Consider the following 17,536-nt stretch of genomic DNA (forward strand, 5'->3'; position numbering starts at 1 on the left):
TAATGGTCTTAATCTGGAACTTTCTTCGGGATATGTATGGGCATGAACGATATGAACGACATGAACGATTCGATAACAACACTATTAACAATTGCTTTCTTTCTTAAAAGTCATTGGTGTTTTCCACGAGTAAAGGGCTGGAAAACTAGTCACACGAGTCACATAATTTAAGACCTCCTTTATTCAAGGCTATTTTTAGTACGGTGGTTATTTCCCTACTAATGACGTAATCCTTGCATGTTCTAACATGTTCTTTGCTTGGTTTGCAAATATTTAATTTTCCTTCTGATCACCGAACTCGCTGCGATAACACAGCCAAAGAATTTACTTCATTGGCCTAAAACCACAAGAAATACTCCAAAAATTGCAAATAAATTGATGACCGTCGTTTCTGCCGAAATAAACTTGCAAAGTAAACACGATTTTATTTGTCACGTAGCGAAAGTGAAAGCTGCAACGTCAGCGCATTCCATGGCTGACGTAATACCTTCTTTTTGGCGTATTTATTATTTCCCTTCGAATCCAACGCTTCGATAAAACCAAAAGAAAATATATTTTACCCAAAGTAAAGAAAACAATATCCGTCACATTGTCCTTGTATTAATGTTTCAACAGCTTTTGGCGAGTAAACATCACAGGTTGCGTCATTCAAAATTTGGCCGAGAGGAAGTTTGGGTGTGGTCACCGACAAAACTAAAACAAGATCTGTTAGATCTTATAACCGCGCTTTTAAAATTTAACTGTTTGCTTAGCACTACCGTCGGAACGCAGTGCACATTCCAAAGCAGTTATTGATGATTCTTTTGTTACTGTAGACATCACATCACTTGATCAACACAAATTGTATTATTGCACCATCAGTGGTAGCCGTTGACAGATCTCCAATGACGTAATGGTCTTAATCTTTGTAGAACTTTCTTCGGGATATGTATGGGCATGACACGATAATAACACTATTAACAACAGCTTTCTTTCTTAAAAGTCATGATTAAATTTAATTGGTGTTTTCCACGAGTAAAGGGCTTGCAAAGTAGTCACACAAGTCATTTAATTTAATAATAAAACTCCAGTGACCACAGATTGAAAATGTGACAGAAAATTGGCGTTACTTTCGATTCTGACCAAATTTGGACAGTGGGATGATCTCATCATTAGCCAATTACAGGCCATTTTTCAGCTCTTTTCGTCGTATCCCCCCACGGGAGAATTTTGTCAAGTTAACTAATTTAGTATGCAAGCCGCCGTAATGGCGGTCACCGTCGACGAAATGTTTATTTGCTCAAAATTGGGGCAAAATCTTTCGGAGATGGAAGTCACGACATTTGTAAGGATACAGAAAGTAATTTGGGACCGGTTACTGGCTTCTAAGGCTGAATTTATCCAGAAGTAAGCTGTGTTTTCGTTTTCGTGCCGAAAGCCATGCGATGAAATATTATCGGTTTGTTCTGCTGTCTTGTTCTGTTTTTCTCTTGGTCTTTGTTGTAGCCCGCCGAGGCCAGTCTTTCGTCTAAACAGTTGAAAAAAGTTCGATAAAGATGTTCCCATTCAAGTTTAAGCTCTCAGGCGATAATTCTGGAGTCTTTTGGCCGAAACGTCGGCTTTGTTATGTTCGCGTTTTTCGGTTGCTATAGGCGACCGTGGCTTTCTTTGTTAGGTCAAGTCTGGAAAGTGAGGTCACAAAAAAAATTCTAATTAATTCTGGTTTTGTTCGATTTCGCTGAAATTTTAACACGATAAAGCTGGATTGTTAAGGAATAGATTTACCTTTTGCTGATGTGTGATAGCTATTAACGCTAAAGTGATATATCTCTTCGAAGTGTGGGTTTTCAAGAGATTTTTTTGCAACGTGTGGGTTCGGCGTGATTTTGTTATCGGAGGTTTTTGTTGACCCCCAAGGAAAAAATATCCGGAAAAGGTCATTTCATCGACGATTCAAACGAATATAAATATGTATATGTTCCGAGCTAAATTTCTGGTGAAAAAATATAATTTTTGACGAGCGCTGGGTTTTTAATTTTTTCCCGCGAAAGTCAGGACCTGAGATGAGTTAAATTAACAACAGCTTTCTCTCTTAAAATTCACGATTAAATTTAATTGTTTTTTCCCTTGAGTAAAGGGCTAGCAAAGAAGTCACACGAGTCGCATAATTCAAGAATTGCGTTATCCACGGCTATCTTTAGTATGGTGGTTATTTCCCTACCAATGACATCATCCTTGTGTGTTCTGGCAAGTTCTTTGCTTGGCTTGCAAATATTTAATTTTCCTTCCGATTTATGACCTCGCTGTGATGAAACAGCCAAAGAATTTCCATCATTTGCGTAAAACCACAAGAAATACTCGCAAAATTGCAAATAAATTAATGACCGTCGCTTCTGGGGAAATAAACTTGCAAAGTAAACACGATCTTATTTGTCACCTATCGAAAGTGAAAGCTGCAACTTCAACGCATTCCATGGCTGACGTAATAATTTTTTAGCGTATTTATTATTCCGTTTGAATCCAACGCTTCGATAAAACCAAAAGAAGATATATTTTACCCACAACAAAGAAAACAATATCCGTAAAATTGTCCGTGTATTAATGTTTTAACAGCTTTTAGCGAATAAACATCACACGTTGCGTGACTCAAAATTTGGCCGAGAGGAAGTTTGGGTCTGGTCACCGACAAAAAAATAATAATAATAATAAACCAAGGGTAGATTATGAACCGCGCTCGACCCATGGCCGCGCGGTTAAAAAAAATAATAAACCACGGGTAAACCATGAACCGCGCTCGGCCCATGGCCGCGCGGTTAAAAAGTAATCGTCGGAAACGTGAATTTAGCAAGCAATCGTGACTACAATCATGGTGCTATTATAAGGATTTATATGGATATAAACAAGGTGCTTTTGCTCCTAAACGAACATGGGGACCCCTCATTTTTATTTCAAAATTTAAGTTCCTATAATATAAACAATCGACAGGCAAAGTTTCACAAAAATCTCTGTGCAGGTTCTATTTCAGCGGAATGACCTTAAGGTCCCTATTGCGCATCCTCGTAGACTAGGGGCAGTTGGTGGGGCCGGGGAAAAGTCTAAACGGGCGAGAAAAAAATATTCGGGCGAAGAAAAGTCAAGAACGAGAGGAAGAGCCCCTGGGGACAAGGTTTTAACGGACCAGTTCCAAACGGTCGGAGTAGTTCTGGCTTCTGATTGGTGCCAGAGAAACCTTAACGGGACTCGTGATTGGCTCAAAATTGAGTTGCGTGACCAGTCATGCATGTGTTGTATTCTTTGTTGTTTGCCAGCCCCTCCGGCCGATCTAACGCCTAGTCTTGCTGCTCGGTGATAATAGCCCAGCTTATTAGATTTCCCTTTAACAAGTCGATTTAACCGGGAGAAAACCTGTCTAAATACAAATACTGAACCTCGAGATTGAATCTGCTTCCCTAAATATTGCTATAACAACATGATAACAGCGAAATGTTAGTCACAGCTTTTCTATTTGGACGGAGTTCGTGAATTCAGAACGCATATTTTCTCGTCGAATATTGTTACCACCGGCTTCCCGAGTTAAGTTCGACGCAAACACGCCGTCTGAAGCAGCCGTCGCTCCAAAGTCGCTCTAAAGTCGAACTTAATCAAGTTTGGTTCGGCACATGAGTGGAGCGGCGTTTGGACCGGGCCTTAAGTACGGCAGAAGAGCGGCGTTCGAATCAGTTTGGCTCGGCGGGTTAGGTTTGGTGCGGCAAACAACATTAAATTCGGCGGGGTCTGCCGCACTATGCGACGTTGGAGCAGCAGCTGATTCATACGGCGTTCTCCTTATGTGTCGAACCTAATGCATAAATTACTGTAATGTATCTTTCATATAATGGAACTCGTGATTGGCTCAAAATTGAGTGGCGTGACCAGTCATGCAAGAAGCTCGAAGTTGTCGCTAAAAATAAAGACGACAAAAATGCTTTCGATTTATGAGAAACGGGACTGTACAAGCGAGTTTCTTTAGCTCAATTTCATTTTTTAGTTTTTCTTCGTGATAAGAGCCCAGCTTATGAGATTTCCCTTTAACAAGTCGAATTAACCGGGAGAAAACCTGTCTAAATACAAACACTGAACCTTGAGTTTGAATTTGCTTCCCTAAATATTGCTATAACAGCGAAATGTTAGTCACAGCTTGTCTATTTGGACAGAGTTCTTGAATTCAGAATGCATATTTTCTCGTCGAAAATTGTTACCACCGGCTTCCCGAATTAAGTTCGACGCAAGTACGCCGTCTGAACCAGCCGTCGGTCCAAAGTCACTCTTAAGTCGAACTTAATCAAGTTTGGCTCGGCACATGAGTGGAGCGGCGTTTGGACCGGGCCTAAGTCGTGTAACGAGCTCGTGGAGCACTAATATGCACTTCGGAAATACGAAACAACAAAACACAACAAAACACAACGAAAGAACAGGGTCGAATTTTAGCAGCCATTATTGCCCATTACAAGATGCTAGCCGTCCATAGGGTAAGAATTTCTTCTTCTAAATTTTCCTCTATAAAAATGTGTCATAATATTGCGAAAAGTAGCTTTCATATGAACTAATCACGATTCCTCTCCCACTTGCACGCGCAAATGACGTCAGGGGTCATTGATACCCATGCGCGCGTGGTCGTCTCGCAATTTTATGACGTCACAAAGAAGCCAACGGAGAAAAACAGCGTTTATTTTCTCGTGTTTCCTTCGGTGAAATTTTGCGACAGTTTGTTTACGTCATGATATAGATGCCTACTTCACAATATCATTTTTTGACAAAATTTTATATAGGGATTTCTCTTTTTTAATTAAAAATAAGAAGATTAAGGATTTTTACGAATCTACCAGCTAAACTTTTCATTTTTTCAAATTAAACTATTGTGCGAAATCGTTTTCACAAGACTGCCGAGTTTAAAGATATTTCACTGAGGCTAACCCTAGAAAGAGAAGCAAATAGGTGGAAAATAGCAAAAAAATGGTTGGTTGTTGCCATGGCAACAGTCTGCATTACACTCATGTGAACGAAAAGAACCCCGAGGTGTATCGCTATTCTTCTCTGTGAATCCCAGGAGCCTAAACCCAAAGGTGAAACAAATAGTTCATTTTTAGTTCTTCATCGTTCTGCAGTTGTAGATACTGTTAATACTGTAGGGAGCCACCTTAAGCATTTTTTTTTTAATTAACTAACTTTTTTCCTAATTAACTACCTTCAGTGAAAATTCGGCTTCCAGGGCGTCGATAGCGTTTCCCGTACGTGGGACCTGTTCTTTTACTGATGTTGTAAAATGCAAAGATGGAGGAATTTCGAACTTTACATTATGCGAGAGCAAGGGAGATATTTCAAGCACAGAGCCCAGCATGGAGTTTGTTATCGCGTTTGGTGTCTCACCAGAACACGAACCATCAGTCAAGGCATGCACTGGTCAGCAGCCTCACATCTACATCAATGAAGAAGAATTTGATGACAAGGTACTTCAGGAACTCATGAATAATTCATCAAGCTTAAACAAAGGAAATCATTATCGTGACGGTGTTAATTGTTATCGTTATTAGCATAGATTTTTTTTGATTTTTCAACTCTGTTCGCGGTGTTTGGAAATTTGTTACTGAACACGGTCACTTGTCACCAACCTGACAGACAGACTGACTGACCTGACCTGACCTGACCGACCGACCGACCGACCGATTGATTGATTGATTGATTGATTGATTGATTGATTGATTGATTGATTGATTGATTGATTGATAATGAATATTTGTACAATCATTTTCAATGCAGGATGAAAACTTCAAATTTCCTATTTATCGAACTGAATCAGAAGTGAAAAAAGGTAAGCAACTGAATTTTAATAGCAATTTAATTGTTTGGGTCTCTTGAACAGTGGTTTCTTTCACAGTTATTATACAGTAATAAGTTCTCGAGGAGGGTTACGTCGGACACTTTAAAATTGCTCAGTCAGGATGATGTTTTTGATGTGGAGGTTACGGTCATATTTCTTTATTCATGTGTATGCCTGTTATTTCTGGCGATGTTGTCTGGACACAAGAATGACGTAATAAAACATGCTTCCTCCATGGTGGAACAGGCACTCGCCTCTCATTCTGACATGCAGTCCCTTCGGCCTGGGTTCGAATCCACGTGTGTTTTTTGTGTGTTTTATTTTGCTGGCATCATTCAGACAAAAGCTAATCAGTAACTACTCACAAGAATTTACTTATCCATCCCTTCCCGGTCAACCTCCAGGCATAAGCGGTTTGTTTGTTTGTTTGTTTGGATATGTTAAGATTGTGGTGGAGAGAACAGTGGTTCTTCATTTTAAGGTGCAAATCTCTTTATACATTTGTAAGCAAAGCTGATTTATGCGCAGGTAGATCTATAATGTACATTGGAATGCAAGTATGGATGAGTGTGTTATATAAAGCCAATTTCTTGTGCAAGGCAGTGTCACCAACGTTTTACTTTTAAATGCAAAACAAAAGCAATACCAAATGGAAAAGAGATACCTTTAAAAACATCTATCCAAGCTTTTCTTATTCTTCCTGAATATGTTAGTCCACCTCAAATTCTTCTTCGTCTCCACAAAGTCTTGCAATAGGCCAACTTTGACTTTGACTGTCTCTGATATCTGGGGATGTCTAGGGATGTCTGGGGAGTGAATGAACATTATAAATAATACTTACCAAAGATTTCGGACGAACTTAATTTCCGACAAACAAAACGTCCAAAAATAAAATCCCCCGAAATTTTTGAGCATCCCTATATTTTGAGCGTTCGAAATATTTACAGTACAGTACAAAACGTTTAAGTGTGTATTTTCTTATTTTTGGAGAAGTTTTGCACAACAGGCCTGTCCAGGTTGTTTAGGGCACCTATTGACAATTGACGGGCGAAGGTTTGTGATACATTACATTGTATTTCCACGCCTACAGGCCCACTACCTATGAAGGAAATCGTATTTATTTCGCTTTACGGTGCTAGAGTACTGGTCTCTACCTTTGTATATATGAAATTACCAGAGATTATCCCTCCGCCTTATGTCTTACGATCGTCTCAAATGATTAACTTTGAATTTTTTTCTACATCGGCTGAAAACTCTACAGCTCTCGAATCCTCTCAAACAGAAAGCGAAGTGACTAGTGAAGCTCTTCAATCTAAAAGGTGAGACCAACAGCTATAAAGAAACTCCATGTGGCAAGGGTTTATTGCACTGGAGTAAATGATTGGTGAATACTTGATCCACAAACAGCGGAAACTAATAATTCCTTTACAAAAGAACCGATATAAAGAGAACGTGTTAGCAAGGTTGAATAGAAGTCACTTTCTTGAATGTCGCTTAACGGCAAATACATCTAGAGTTGTTGTAAATCGTGACAGTAATTTTTTGTTAATGACTTGTATGGTTCAAATAGACCAATATATTTAATAGGTGTGTATTTGAAGTAATATATCAAACACGAAAGACCGTGTTTGACCACATTTCCAAACACCGAGAAGAGAGTTGAAAATACGACGCGCAGCGGAGTATTTTTGACGAACTTCGGGGTGTTTGGAAATGTGGTCAGACACTGTCTTGAGTGTTTGATATATCTTCACAATCGAAACTAAAACTAAGGAGAAAACGGAGAAATAAAATCGTTCAAATCTATGCTAATTAAGATCAGATATCCAAACACCGTCACGGTCATGATTTCCTTTGTTTAAACTTAATGAATTATTAATGAGTTTGAGAAGTATTATTCAGAACTTTTTTCACCCAACTGCTTGCGTCTGGTTATCATTATGTTGGGTATTTTCCTTGAGCAATGAAGTAAATCGATAAGAGAAATTGGAAATTATTCACATGTTCCGAACAAACAGGTCTTATCGCCTTAAACTTTGACGGTTTTGGGAAACAAAATTTTCAGGAAAAAATGAGGGACGTTAGCGTCGTTAGCACTTGGATTGTGGCGTGAGATTAGGGTATAAGATATACTGATTTTGTCGAGCAAATTTTGCTTACTTAATATATTTTTAAAATTACTTTGTAGCTGTAGTAAAAGTTCAGTGGGGTCGACTTCATTTCCTGTACTTCGAGTTTCGTCTTTCACTGATCTTCTAAGATGGAAAGAAGGCAAAAAATCAAGCCTAAGATTGTCTAAAAGTGAGGGAAATATCTCAAGCAATGAGGCATTAGTCAAAGACTGCACTGCTCAGCAGCTGCTCTACATCTGCGAGTATGAAGAGGAATTGCAATCTGATGAAACTGTAAGTAATTATAAACAGTAACGGTCGATTGATCCATTCATTCATTCATTCATTCATTCATTCATTCATTCATTCATGCGTGCATTTCGATTGTCTCAATTGGCATTTTCTTTCTCTCCTGTGCTAATAACAAAAACTTGTGCGGTCATTTTACTGCAGGTTAGAAATTACAGCCCTTCAATTAACCAAACTGAACCGGAAGTTACAGGAGGTAAATAATTGATCACCAACAACTACTTAAGAGTTTACGCACGCGCAATGCAGCAGTCAATTCCAGCATTCCCACCCTGGACCATTCTTCTTTTACATAACAAAAGATTTATTCAAGATGTAAATAATAAAACATCTTGAAAAGGAAAACAAGAAGAAGACCCTGTAACACTTCCCTAAAGGAGACCACTAATGTTTGGGGTGTGTATGAGTGTAACAGGGATTGATTGAACTAAATCAGCTCAGATCGGGTTCTGGAAATTGAAGCTGGCGAAAACAAGCCTCATAAAGCCATAAAACGTGAGTAAACCAATGCTACAGAGGCCAAGAAGCAAGAGCAGTTTGCCCATTTTGATGAAAGATTGTTCTTGCCAAGATTTGCCTTGATTTTTTTTCGCACAAGAAACGGTCGTTGTCAAAAAGATGCGGCTACCTGTTGACACGTTACATTAAGCGTTGTCGTCGTAAAAACGCTACAGTTTTATAACGTTTTCAAAATGATGCGGCTTCATTTGTTATTTTCGCTCGCCATGTAACCGCAGCGAAAAATATGCGTTTACAAATCAAACCGTCTCTGTGTGAAGGCAGCCTGAGTAATAGACGGGTACAGGAACGTGATAAGTTGTGTATTACATAATATTTCGAATTATTCTCGCATTTCGATTGGTTCTTACTTATGAGGACAGACGCATAGACGACGTCATTAGCCATGTTTTTTGTTTCTTTAGTATTTAAAACAAGTAGATTCCATGTTGCCATGTGTCTGCTCAGCCAAAAAAACACATTTTGACGTTGTCTGTGACATTGGCGTTGTCTGTGACGTTGTCTAATTTAACAATTAGATTATGAGCTCGCGATTTCTAGTTAAACAATAGAGTGTTTCTGTCGAGAAACTATCAGCTGATAGTTGCCCCGCAGAAATTTGATGTTCTTGAAATAAATATTTGCCCGACTGAAGCGAAGCTTCGAGGGCAAGACACGGACGCTCTAGACATAAGACAGAAGACATAAACATAAACGCTCCGAGACATACACGCTCTATTGTCTTTATTGTTTACCACTTCCGTGCGCCAGTTCAAAAATCATATTGAATTATTTTCAACTTTTTTAGATGAAAGCCGTGAAAGCCAGATGTAAAATTTAAAAAGGAAAATAAACAAAATCCACTTAATACAATTTCAATTTCAACATGGAATCTATCTGTTAAATATAACAGTGGGACTTGATCACATAGCTTTATTTTTTAACGGACGAAGTACAGTAGAACCCCGCTAGCTCCCGTTAATACGGTCACCAAGGGGCCACGAAAATTAACGGGGTGGCCGTATTAATGGGGTAGGGTTAAACCTTATGACTGGTCTATATTGAGTGACGTCTTAACAGATATATCACAATTGCACTTCTAAACAACTGTTGTTTAATAAGCATCCGGAATGCAGATATAATTTTTAAAAAAAATTGAAACTTGTATCAGTGTGAAAAATATTAACAATGGAAAGATGAACAAATATTAACAAGGTGGCCATAAGGCGGGTTTCCCTTGTAAAACCAGTGTCACACCACACTAAGGCCCCATTTATATGGTCTTGGTTACCCGAGACAACCCTTTCCCCCCCCCCCCCCCCCCCTCCAAGTTACCCTGGCCGAGGTAACTGTTCACTTATTGCTTTGAAAAATTCAACCAACCGTTTACAAGAGGATCGTGAACCCGTCTCGGGAGGCGAGACAACTCGGCTGGGCAGGTAGGGTAACCCTGGCAGGCTGGACATCTTTTCTTCATATAAACACTTTGGCTCGCCTAACCGAGACAAGTCTCGGCGTAGTGAGTGTCACGAAATGTTTAGATTTAGGATTGAAAGCAGAAATTGGTATCAAAGAAGTAAAAATTAATTTCGCAAAACCCGATTGATCGCATGACCGGGGAAAACTAAAAGAAAGAGGGATATTTGTACATTTGGTTATTCAATATGGGTTATGAATAATCATGCGGAGTCAACTGTGACTCGGACTACAGAGACAACGTTTTCACATATAAACGCTCGATAAAGTTGCCTCAGGGGGAGGATTGCCTCGGGTACTCAAGACCATGTAACTGGGGCCTAAGTTCTAAATTGAATGCTGAATACATTAGGTCACATAACATCATTTGATTCCGTGTATCGGAATAAGACTGACTGCGTAGTGTTATACAATCAGCTTTTTTCTATTCAGCAGGAAGCAAAATCGACTCTGAAGTTGAGTCAGACAACCAATGCCGAAGTGTTTTTGTCTTGAGGTAAGAAGTTTCTAAGTTCACTGAGGTTATTACAAAACTGAAACAATATATGATTTGAACACGGATGCCAACTTTAGTTTGGGCAGATCTGTATGTAGTATCTACACTGATTACAAGCTCTTCTATACCAAGGATTACCAGATTTCACTTAGCAGAGTTGAGGTACTCATCCTGGTCATACGCTCTTTTCAGATCGATGCCTGACGAACAAAGAAGACGTTCTTTCAGTGACTCTACTACTTTAAATACCCCGAGAATCTTCACTGCTGAACATCTGAGGAAAACTAAAAGCTATACGACATTTCCTCACATCAACACGCAGTCGGTGCCCAGAGATGATGAACTTTCTTCGTTTGTTCACCGAACGTCCTGCTTTAGAATTATGCCTCATTTATCGGGAGATTGCCTTGCGGATGAAAATTTTCCTACAGTCTCTGTATTGTCTCTTTCGTCCCTATTTGAAAATTACGCCCAGAACATCGAATGTGAAATCAGTAGTGAATCTGAGGATTCGCTGGGGCTCGGCGCTAGTGAAGAAGGTGTGCTTCATTCTTGGCGAAAGCCATCCAGCAGGCCAAGGTCCTATTCAGAGCCTGTTTCAATGGCACCTGAACTTCCTGTCAGAACTTGGAGCCTTCCGAATATGGAAGAGAAACGGCTTTCACGATTTCAAGAAACAATATACAAGGTCAAGGCGTCTCCATCGCGGCTGATATTACGCGAACAGGCTTTGGAAAAGCTCAAAGAAGAGGCCAGTTCTCTCTCTCTAGGACTCAGTTTGGAGTCAGTTAAGTCATGTTCTTCATCGGTGATGTCACTGGTTGATAACTACGACAGCGAGGTTATTGATCAGTGGTTTTCATCACAAGAATGTCTAGGTGGTGAGGATGTGATGGGTCACTGGATAAATCGTACCCGAGCCCGAAGACATTCAATCACTAAAGAGCCATCGTTTTCATTGGTGGAGGAAGCTGAAGAAGTAAAGAACTCCTTTCTGTTCGTTTGTCATAACATAACATACTTTATTTCCTCACAATTAAAATGTATAGATAAGATTACAGCTTTTAATGTTTATAGTATACCTTTTTGGTTGATGAATGATATACAGATTTAGCCATACCTAAAAGCGGAACTCCTGATTGCAATAATTAGCTATATAGATTTGTTTTTCACGAGTCAGAAACTCAAGAAAAATGATTCTCCGATTAAACTCGGATTAAGCCGGTAAAACCGGTCTGTGGTGAGAGAAAATGGTGTAGCACTTGGGGAGGGAAGGGATAATTATAACGGCTCCAACAAAATTGATACGAACTTGTTGTTGAATAAAAAGAAAAAGAAAGCCCAATGTTTATATCTCAACTACATTTGCTAAAATGCTCAAATTAAAATTAGAGTCGTGATAAAAAATCTGTGCAAGATAAACTCACTGAATCATTCATCAGGCGGAAAATCAGTGAGCTCTTGAAAACGCTTAGCGGTCTAATTTTCAGCCTTACTTCTTTGTAATTTAGAAATTTAGAACAGCCTCTATTCGGATGAGCTAATAAAGCAAGTTTGGCTAGGGAAAAATTAAAGAAAGAGGAAAGCCATAAACTAAGAAACGAAGCGAATGCGGAGATTGATTATCTAAATTCTACCGAATGAGATAAACAACTTTTTGAAGAACAAGCAAAGTCGACAATATTTTGTTCATAATAGTCGCCTTTATCAAGCCAGAAAAGCCTTTACGTCCACCACTGATCTTTCCTTTTACACTACAGCGGCCAGTAAGCGACGATTTCTACCTCTGAGAGCGGAAATGTTGAAATTTCTCATGATTTCTTGCTTCGTCCTCGTTGTTTAAAACACTTTGCGGATCGCCGAACAGCGGTCCATCCGTGTTGTGAAAAACCGCGGGAAAACCGAACGCGGGATGGCTCATCCGTGAGAGAATAGTAACATCTATATTACAAAAGTGGTCAGGTAGCCCGAATTGCTTTTCTTTCCTTACCGGGCCCGGCATTAAAGCAAAATCAACCAACTGTAAGTCCGCCTTTTTGATTTGTTTGTCTGCTTTTTCATCCGATTAGCGAGTTAATCCACCTGGCTAGGTGTGTTGAATGTAACCCTTAGTTTAATCCTTGGTTAGTGCTAATCGAGCTTCGAGGAACAGAATTTCATCGAAAGATAATTTTATTCCGTGGAATAGGATGATTTAAACGTGGGTTAGCGCTAATCGGCTTTCGAACAACCAGGGCGAGAGTAATAAACTGACTTGAGCCTGCGATCCAATCAAAAACCCACTACCTGGTCAACGGGCAAGTTCAAAAAAGCTCTGAGCCTGCTCTTAACCCCGCCACAAAAGTGGCCAATCAGTAAATCACTAAGAAGGGGTAAACAACTTTTCTCTTGACGCTGAAGATAACTTAGCTTTCGCTTAAGTTGTCGAAACCGAGATGATCACACTGTACAAACTAATACTTAAATACTGTTAAACTTTGCAGGGTGAAGGTGATCTTCAGAAGACACCATCAGCTGTTTCGCTTGTAAACCAAGTGACTGAGCAAGTCTTGAGTTCCTGTGAAGTGGTAAGATAAGCAATCAGCGTAAACATCTCGGAACCGACACGATCAGCTAAAATCAGAGATAATCGTCATTGCAGAGATACTACAGAGATTACAGAGATAATCGTCATTACAATGAATAATGAAATTGCCTCATGATGGCAATTTCAGCTTTTACCAACTGATCATGGATTTAACTAAAATATCACAATAATAGCTTAAAACTGCAGAATAACTTCAAGGAAACACAAGAAAGTCAAAAAGGGCGAGAAGATTAAAACAAGAACATTAAAAGAGAAATTAAAACGAATTGCATAAGGGAGAACTTGCAAAACAATGGCCCCACGTTTTTCAAGGTTTTGTTCATTTGTACATAATAGGGATATTTTCAGTGCTCGGAAATCATCCTTCTTTGATAGGTGGTTGAAATATTGCCAACAAAAGACTGCTGCTCAGACAGTTTGAAGGTTTGAGCTCGTGTTTGACAAGAATAACCGAGTTACTAAACATAATATATAGATTTAGCCAAGCCTAAAAGCGGTGTTCCTGGCTGGGTTGTTCAAAGCCCGATTAAGACAACCCATGTAAGCGAGAACTTTTATTTGAATTTTGTAACTTTGCAGTAAGGTTTTCTGTATATTTTTTGGCCTTCTGTTTTCAGTTTGAACAATCTCAAAATACACAAAACAAAAGCTGTGAAAAACATTTGTATACAAGAACTATTTATACTTCTGTTAACTTTAATCCTTGGTTAGCGTTAACCGGTTTTCGAAGAACCAGGCCCCGTTTACAACAAGTTAATCTGACATGAGCCCACAATGCAATAGATAACCAGCACTTGGTCAGCGGTCACTTGAGTTCTAAACTTGAGCCCGCGATATCGTCACGTAATACTGGTCAGCAGATACCTTGTTTTGACAAGTGTCAATTGACTATAACCAGGAGCCATAATCGGGGACAGAGACCGTAAGCGTGCGCCATTTCTAGTATTGGGGTTGTCCCCATGATATGGGACAATAATTCTATTTTTAGAACAAATTGCGCCATCGCCTGCGGCACACGCGCGTACATGCTGCGGGGATTTTTGCGGATGTCGCGCGGGGGAAATGGCGTCCGAAATTCCCGAAATTTTTCATGTTTTTGGCCCACAACTCAACGCGTTTACGTCTGTTGGAATTTCTCTTAAGTATTTTCGTCGTAAGCTGCTCCAGTTTGAGTGAAGTAAGACAGTGTCGAATTTAGGTATGTTCCGCTTTAAGCTTATATATATCGCTGACGAAGTTGTGTTCCGACGGATGCTTCTTTTACATGAGCTTTACATTACTCCACTTTAAATTTCACATATGTTGAAGATTAACAGCTTTTCAAATTACACAGCAAAAAACTAGCTGGATATATTTAGATATAGCAGAGCTTCAGGACTTCATAATTTCCTAGCTCCTCTTGCCACACGCTTGCGAGGAATTTGCCAGTCTATCGCGACTGAAAAGTAAAACAAAATAATTGCTAGTTTGATCAGTTTGAGTTTCGCCTGAATTGTAAGCAACGCTTGATGTTTCATCAAGGCCCAATAACTTTACGTCCGTAGATACTGCTCAGTTTTATTCGTGTAAAAATCCAGTAAATTCTCTGTTGTCGATGAATGACAGAGCCCGCCGATGCGTGTTTTGTACAGTCAGTAAACATGACAAATTGTACTTCCGCCGCACTTTAGTGTGAAAGCGTACATCGAACTCAAACAATAACTCTATAGGCTTTAAATATGTTTAAGATTGATAAATTTTTGAGAACATATTAAAAGCTAAGCTGAAAATATGTGAATAAAGCAGAAATGATCAGCAAAGTTACGATGACGCTTTCTTTAATCAACTTCGAATAACGATTTCGATTTTGTCGATTTCGTTTTTCGCAGTGTAAAACTTCACTATGCTTATGTTGAAAAAACACACATGATGTTAGTAGCCTTTTTTGCGTTCGTGAAATTTGTAGCAGCATCTCAGCACGAAAGATAAAGACAATCTTTGTCAAGGTTTGTTGACAATTGAAAACACGGACTCGGACTTGAAAGTGCACGAGCTGCACTATGCAAATGAGCTAATTGTACGCGTCAGGCTTTCCTTTCAAAAACTTTTGCAAACTCACCAAACAAGCAGAAACAATAAGAAACCATTAAAACAGGTTTTGGTTATGATGAACCATTGTCTGAGAAACTCACAAATTAACTCGATACCAGAGTAGAGAGTTTTCTTACTATATTCTTAAGTCAGAACAAACGCAAAAACATACGCGTAAGCTTACAACTAGCGCGAGCAGATCTTATTATTCATTCCCAGCGCGAGATTGAAGTCTTGTTTTCGACCCTGAAAAAGCCACCTTTTCCGTTAGCTCAGAGCATAAAACTACATACAAGCGCCCTGGTTCGTATTCCCTGCCTTATTCCCTGCCATCGCTGTGAAAAATACGTAAGATAATCTCTCAAGGTCTCTCAACTCTCACCAATTGATCACGCAACGTGACAACATCCACGCGAGAGTCCCCGACATGTGCGTGGATCCGCGCGGATATATGACGTCAGGATGGCGCAATTTGTTCTAAATATAGAAAAATTGTCCCATATCATAGGTGCGCGCGGATCCCAAGACTTACGGTCTCAACCATTTAGCTGGAGCATGGCCACCATCTTGCGCGACTCCGTCGTCGTCGTCGTCTTGCGTACGCGCCCACGAGCAATACTGCTAGCAATTATAACCATGAGAAAATCAATTCATGGGTTTCCTTTTCTTTCCTATATGAGTACGGGCCTCCGCTTGGCGGCCCTTCGGGCCGCCGAAGCTCCGCTACAAAAACAATAGCCTCCACTTAGTAAATAAACCCCTTCAGGCGGCTGGTATGTCGACTGATAATGTCCGCGGCTGAGAGATCGTCCGAAAAATGTATATTTGGCCGAGAAGCGAAGCTTCCAGGGCAAATTTGAAATTTTGAGGACAATCTCTTAGCCAAGGACATTATCAGCCAACATACCAGCGAGCCAGAAAGGGGTTTATTTATTTTATAACCCTACCATTAATTTTCTGCATGTTTTGTTGACTTTTTTGTACTTATCAGCATTGGCGACCGGTTTTTTTTTATGTCATTATCAGCGGATTCCACAAAAAGAGTTTGTTTTTCTTCCATGAAAAATAATTAAGAAAAGGTGAAATTCTAGAGCTGGATTTAGTTTTTTTTTAGCTTTGTTTCTTTTCGACAGAAACAGTCGCAGGGCAATTATACAGGCGGGCGGAGGTTATTGCGTGATAACCGCCCAGTAATTTTCCTCCACGTGACGTAAAATAGTCAAAAGAATTGCGCGAAAATTGAGCGTGGGTTATAAGCTCGGATATTTAGTCCGCGGACATTATCTGTTCCGAGGAGAGAAACCTCCAGTAAGGGAGCTTTGAGGAACAGATAATGTCCAAGGACAATCATCCGAACATATTTTCGCCCCAAATGGAGGCTATTGTGTTTATTATCCTTCAAATATTTTTCGCAACACGCGCGGGTTTGAAAATTGGGGAATATTACTCGGATATTTCCCATTTTTAGCTGGGGAGTATTCAGTCACATGACGCGTTTAAACCAATTGCGTGCGAGCGAAAATACTTCATGGATTATAATGCGACCTATACCCTTGTAGCGCCTGGAGTATTTTAGCTAAAGTACTCAACTGAGGACAGTGTATAGAGTTTAACATTAAAACATAAACACGAGGTGCGATATGCACTGAACTGATCATGCGCGAAGTAATACTAACGTTAAATTATTTAACTTTATAAAATGTAGTTAAGACTAGTTAATAATAATAATAATAATAATAATAAAAAAATATTTATATAGCGCCTATCTATGCCTGCTCTAGGCGCTGTACAATTCGCCAAAATGAGCTGTACTAATCTTAATAATTAAAAATGTGCATTTAAGAAAGAAATAGAAAGTAAAAATCGCTAAGAATAATAAGTTTTCTTAAAGAGATGAGTTTTGAGTTTAGATTTAAAAGAACTTAGTTAAAATATTTCTTAGCTCCGAGACTATTAACAAAGGTAATTACCTAACTTACGCTTTTTATAATACTCAATGTTATATGTATGTACATTGTTCAGAAGGTTCAAGATTTTAACAAACATCCTGCTCGGTACTAAAAATCTTGCGGAATATGGTCTTCTTTTAAGAGTCCGTGTCCATAAGTATGGAAAATAACTCGGCAAGGGTCGAAAATTCAATTTCGCTCATA

The 17,536-nt window shown here is 39.4% G+C and overlaps 1 protein-coding gene across 4 annotated transcripts in view; it reads left to right on the top strand.

The window, feature by feature from the left end:
• Positions 1-17,536, top strand: part of LOC110064425 (uncharacterized) — a 42,728-nt gene that overhangs the window by 6,345 nt on the left and 18,847 nt on the right. For 2 of the 4 annotated variants that reach the window (XM_089287883.1, XM_089287893.1), the window contains exons 4-11: positions 5,210-5,465; positions 5,776-5,827; positions 7,098-7,155; positions 8,025-8,241; positions 8,401-8,452; positions 10,663-10,726; positions 10,919-11,705; positions 13,210-13,293. In XM_089287883.1, the coding sequence (XP_089144009.1) occupies positions 5,210-5,465; positions 5,776-5,827; positions 7,098-7,155; positions 8,025-8,241; positions 8,401-8,452; positions 10,663-10,726; positions 10,919-11,705; positions 13,210-13,293 (1,570 nt within the window). The remainder of the gene's footprint in view (positions 1-5,209; positions 5,466-5,775; positions 5,828-7,097; positions 7,156-8,024; positions 8,242-8,400; positions 8,453-10,662; positions 10,727-10,918; positions 11,706-13,209; positions 13,294-17,536) is intronic. The other 2 variants (XM_089287887.1, XM_020771478.2) reach the window with 2 other exon arrangements.

This window comes from Orbicella faveolata, unplaced genomic scaffold, assembly GCF_042242905.1.
Source record: "Orbicella faveolata isolate gen_17 unplaced genomic scaffold, um_ofav_v1 contig_1, whole genome shotgun sequence".
NCBI lineage: Eukaryota > Metazoa > Cnidaria > Anthozoa > Scleractinia > Merulinidae > Orbicella > Orbicella faveolata.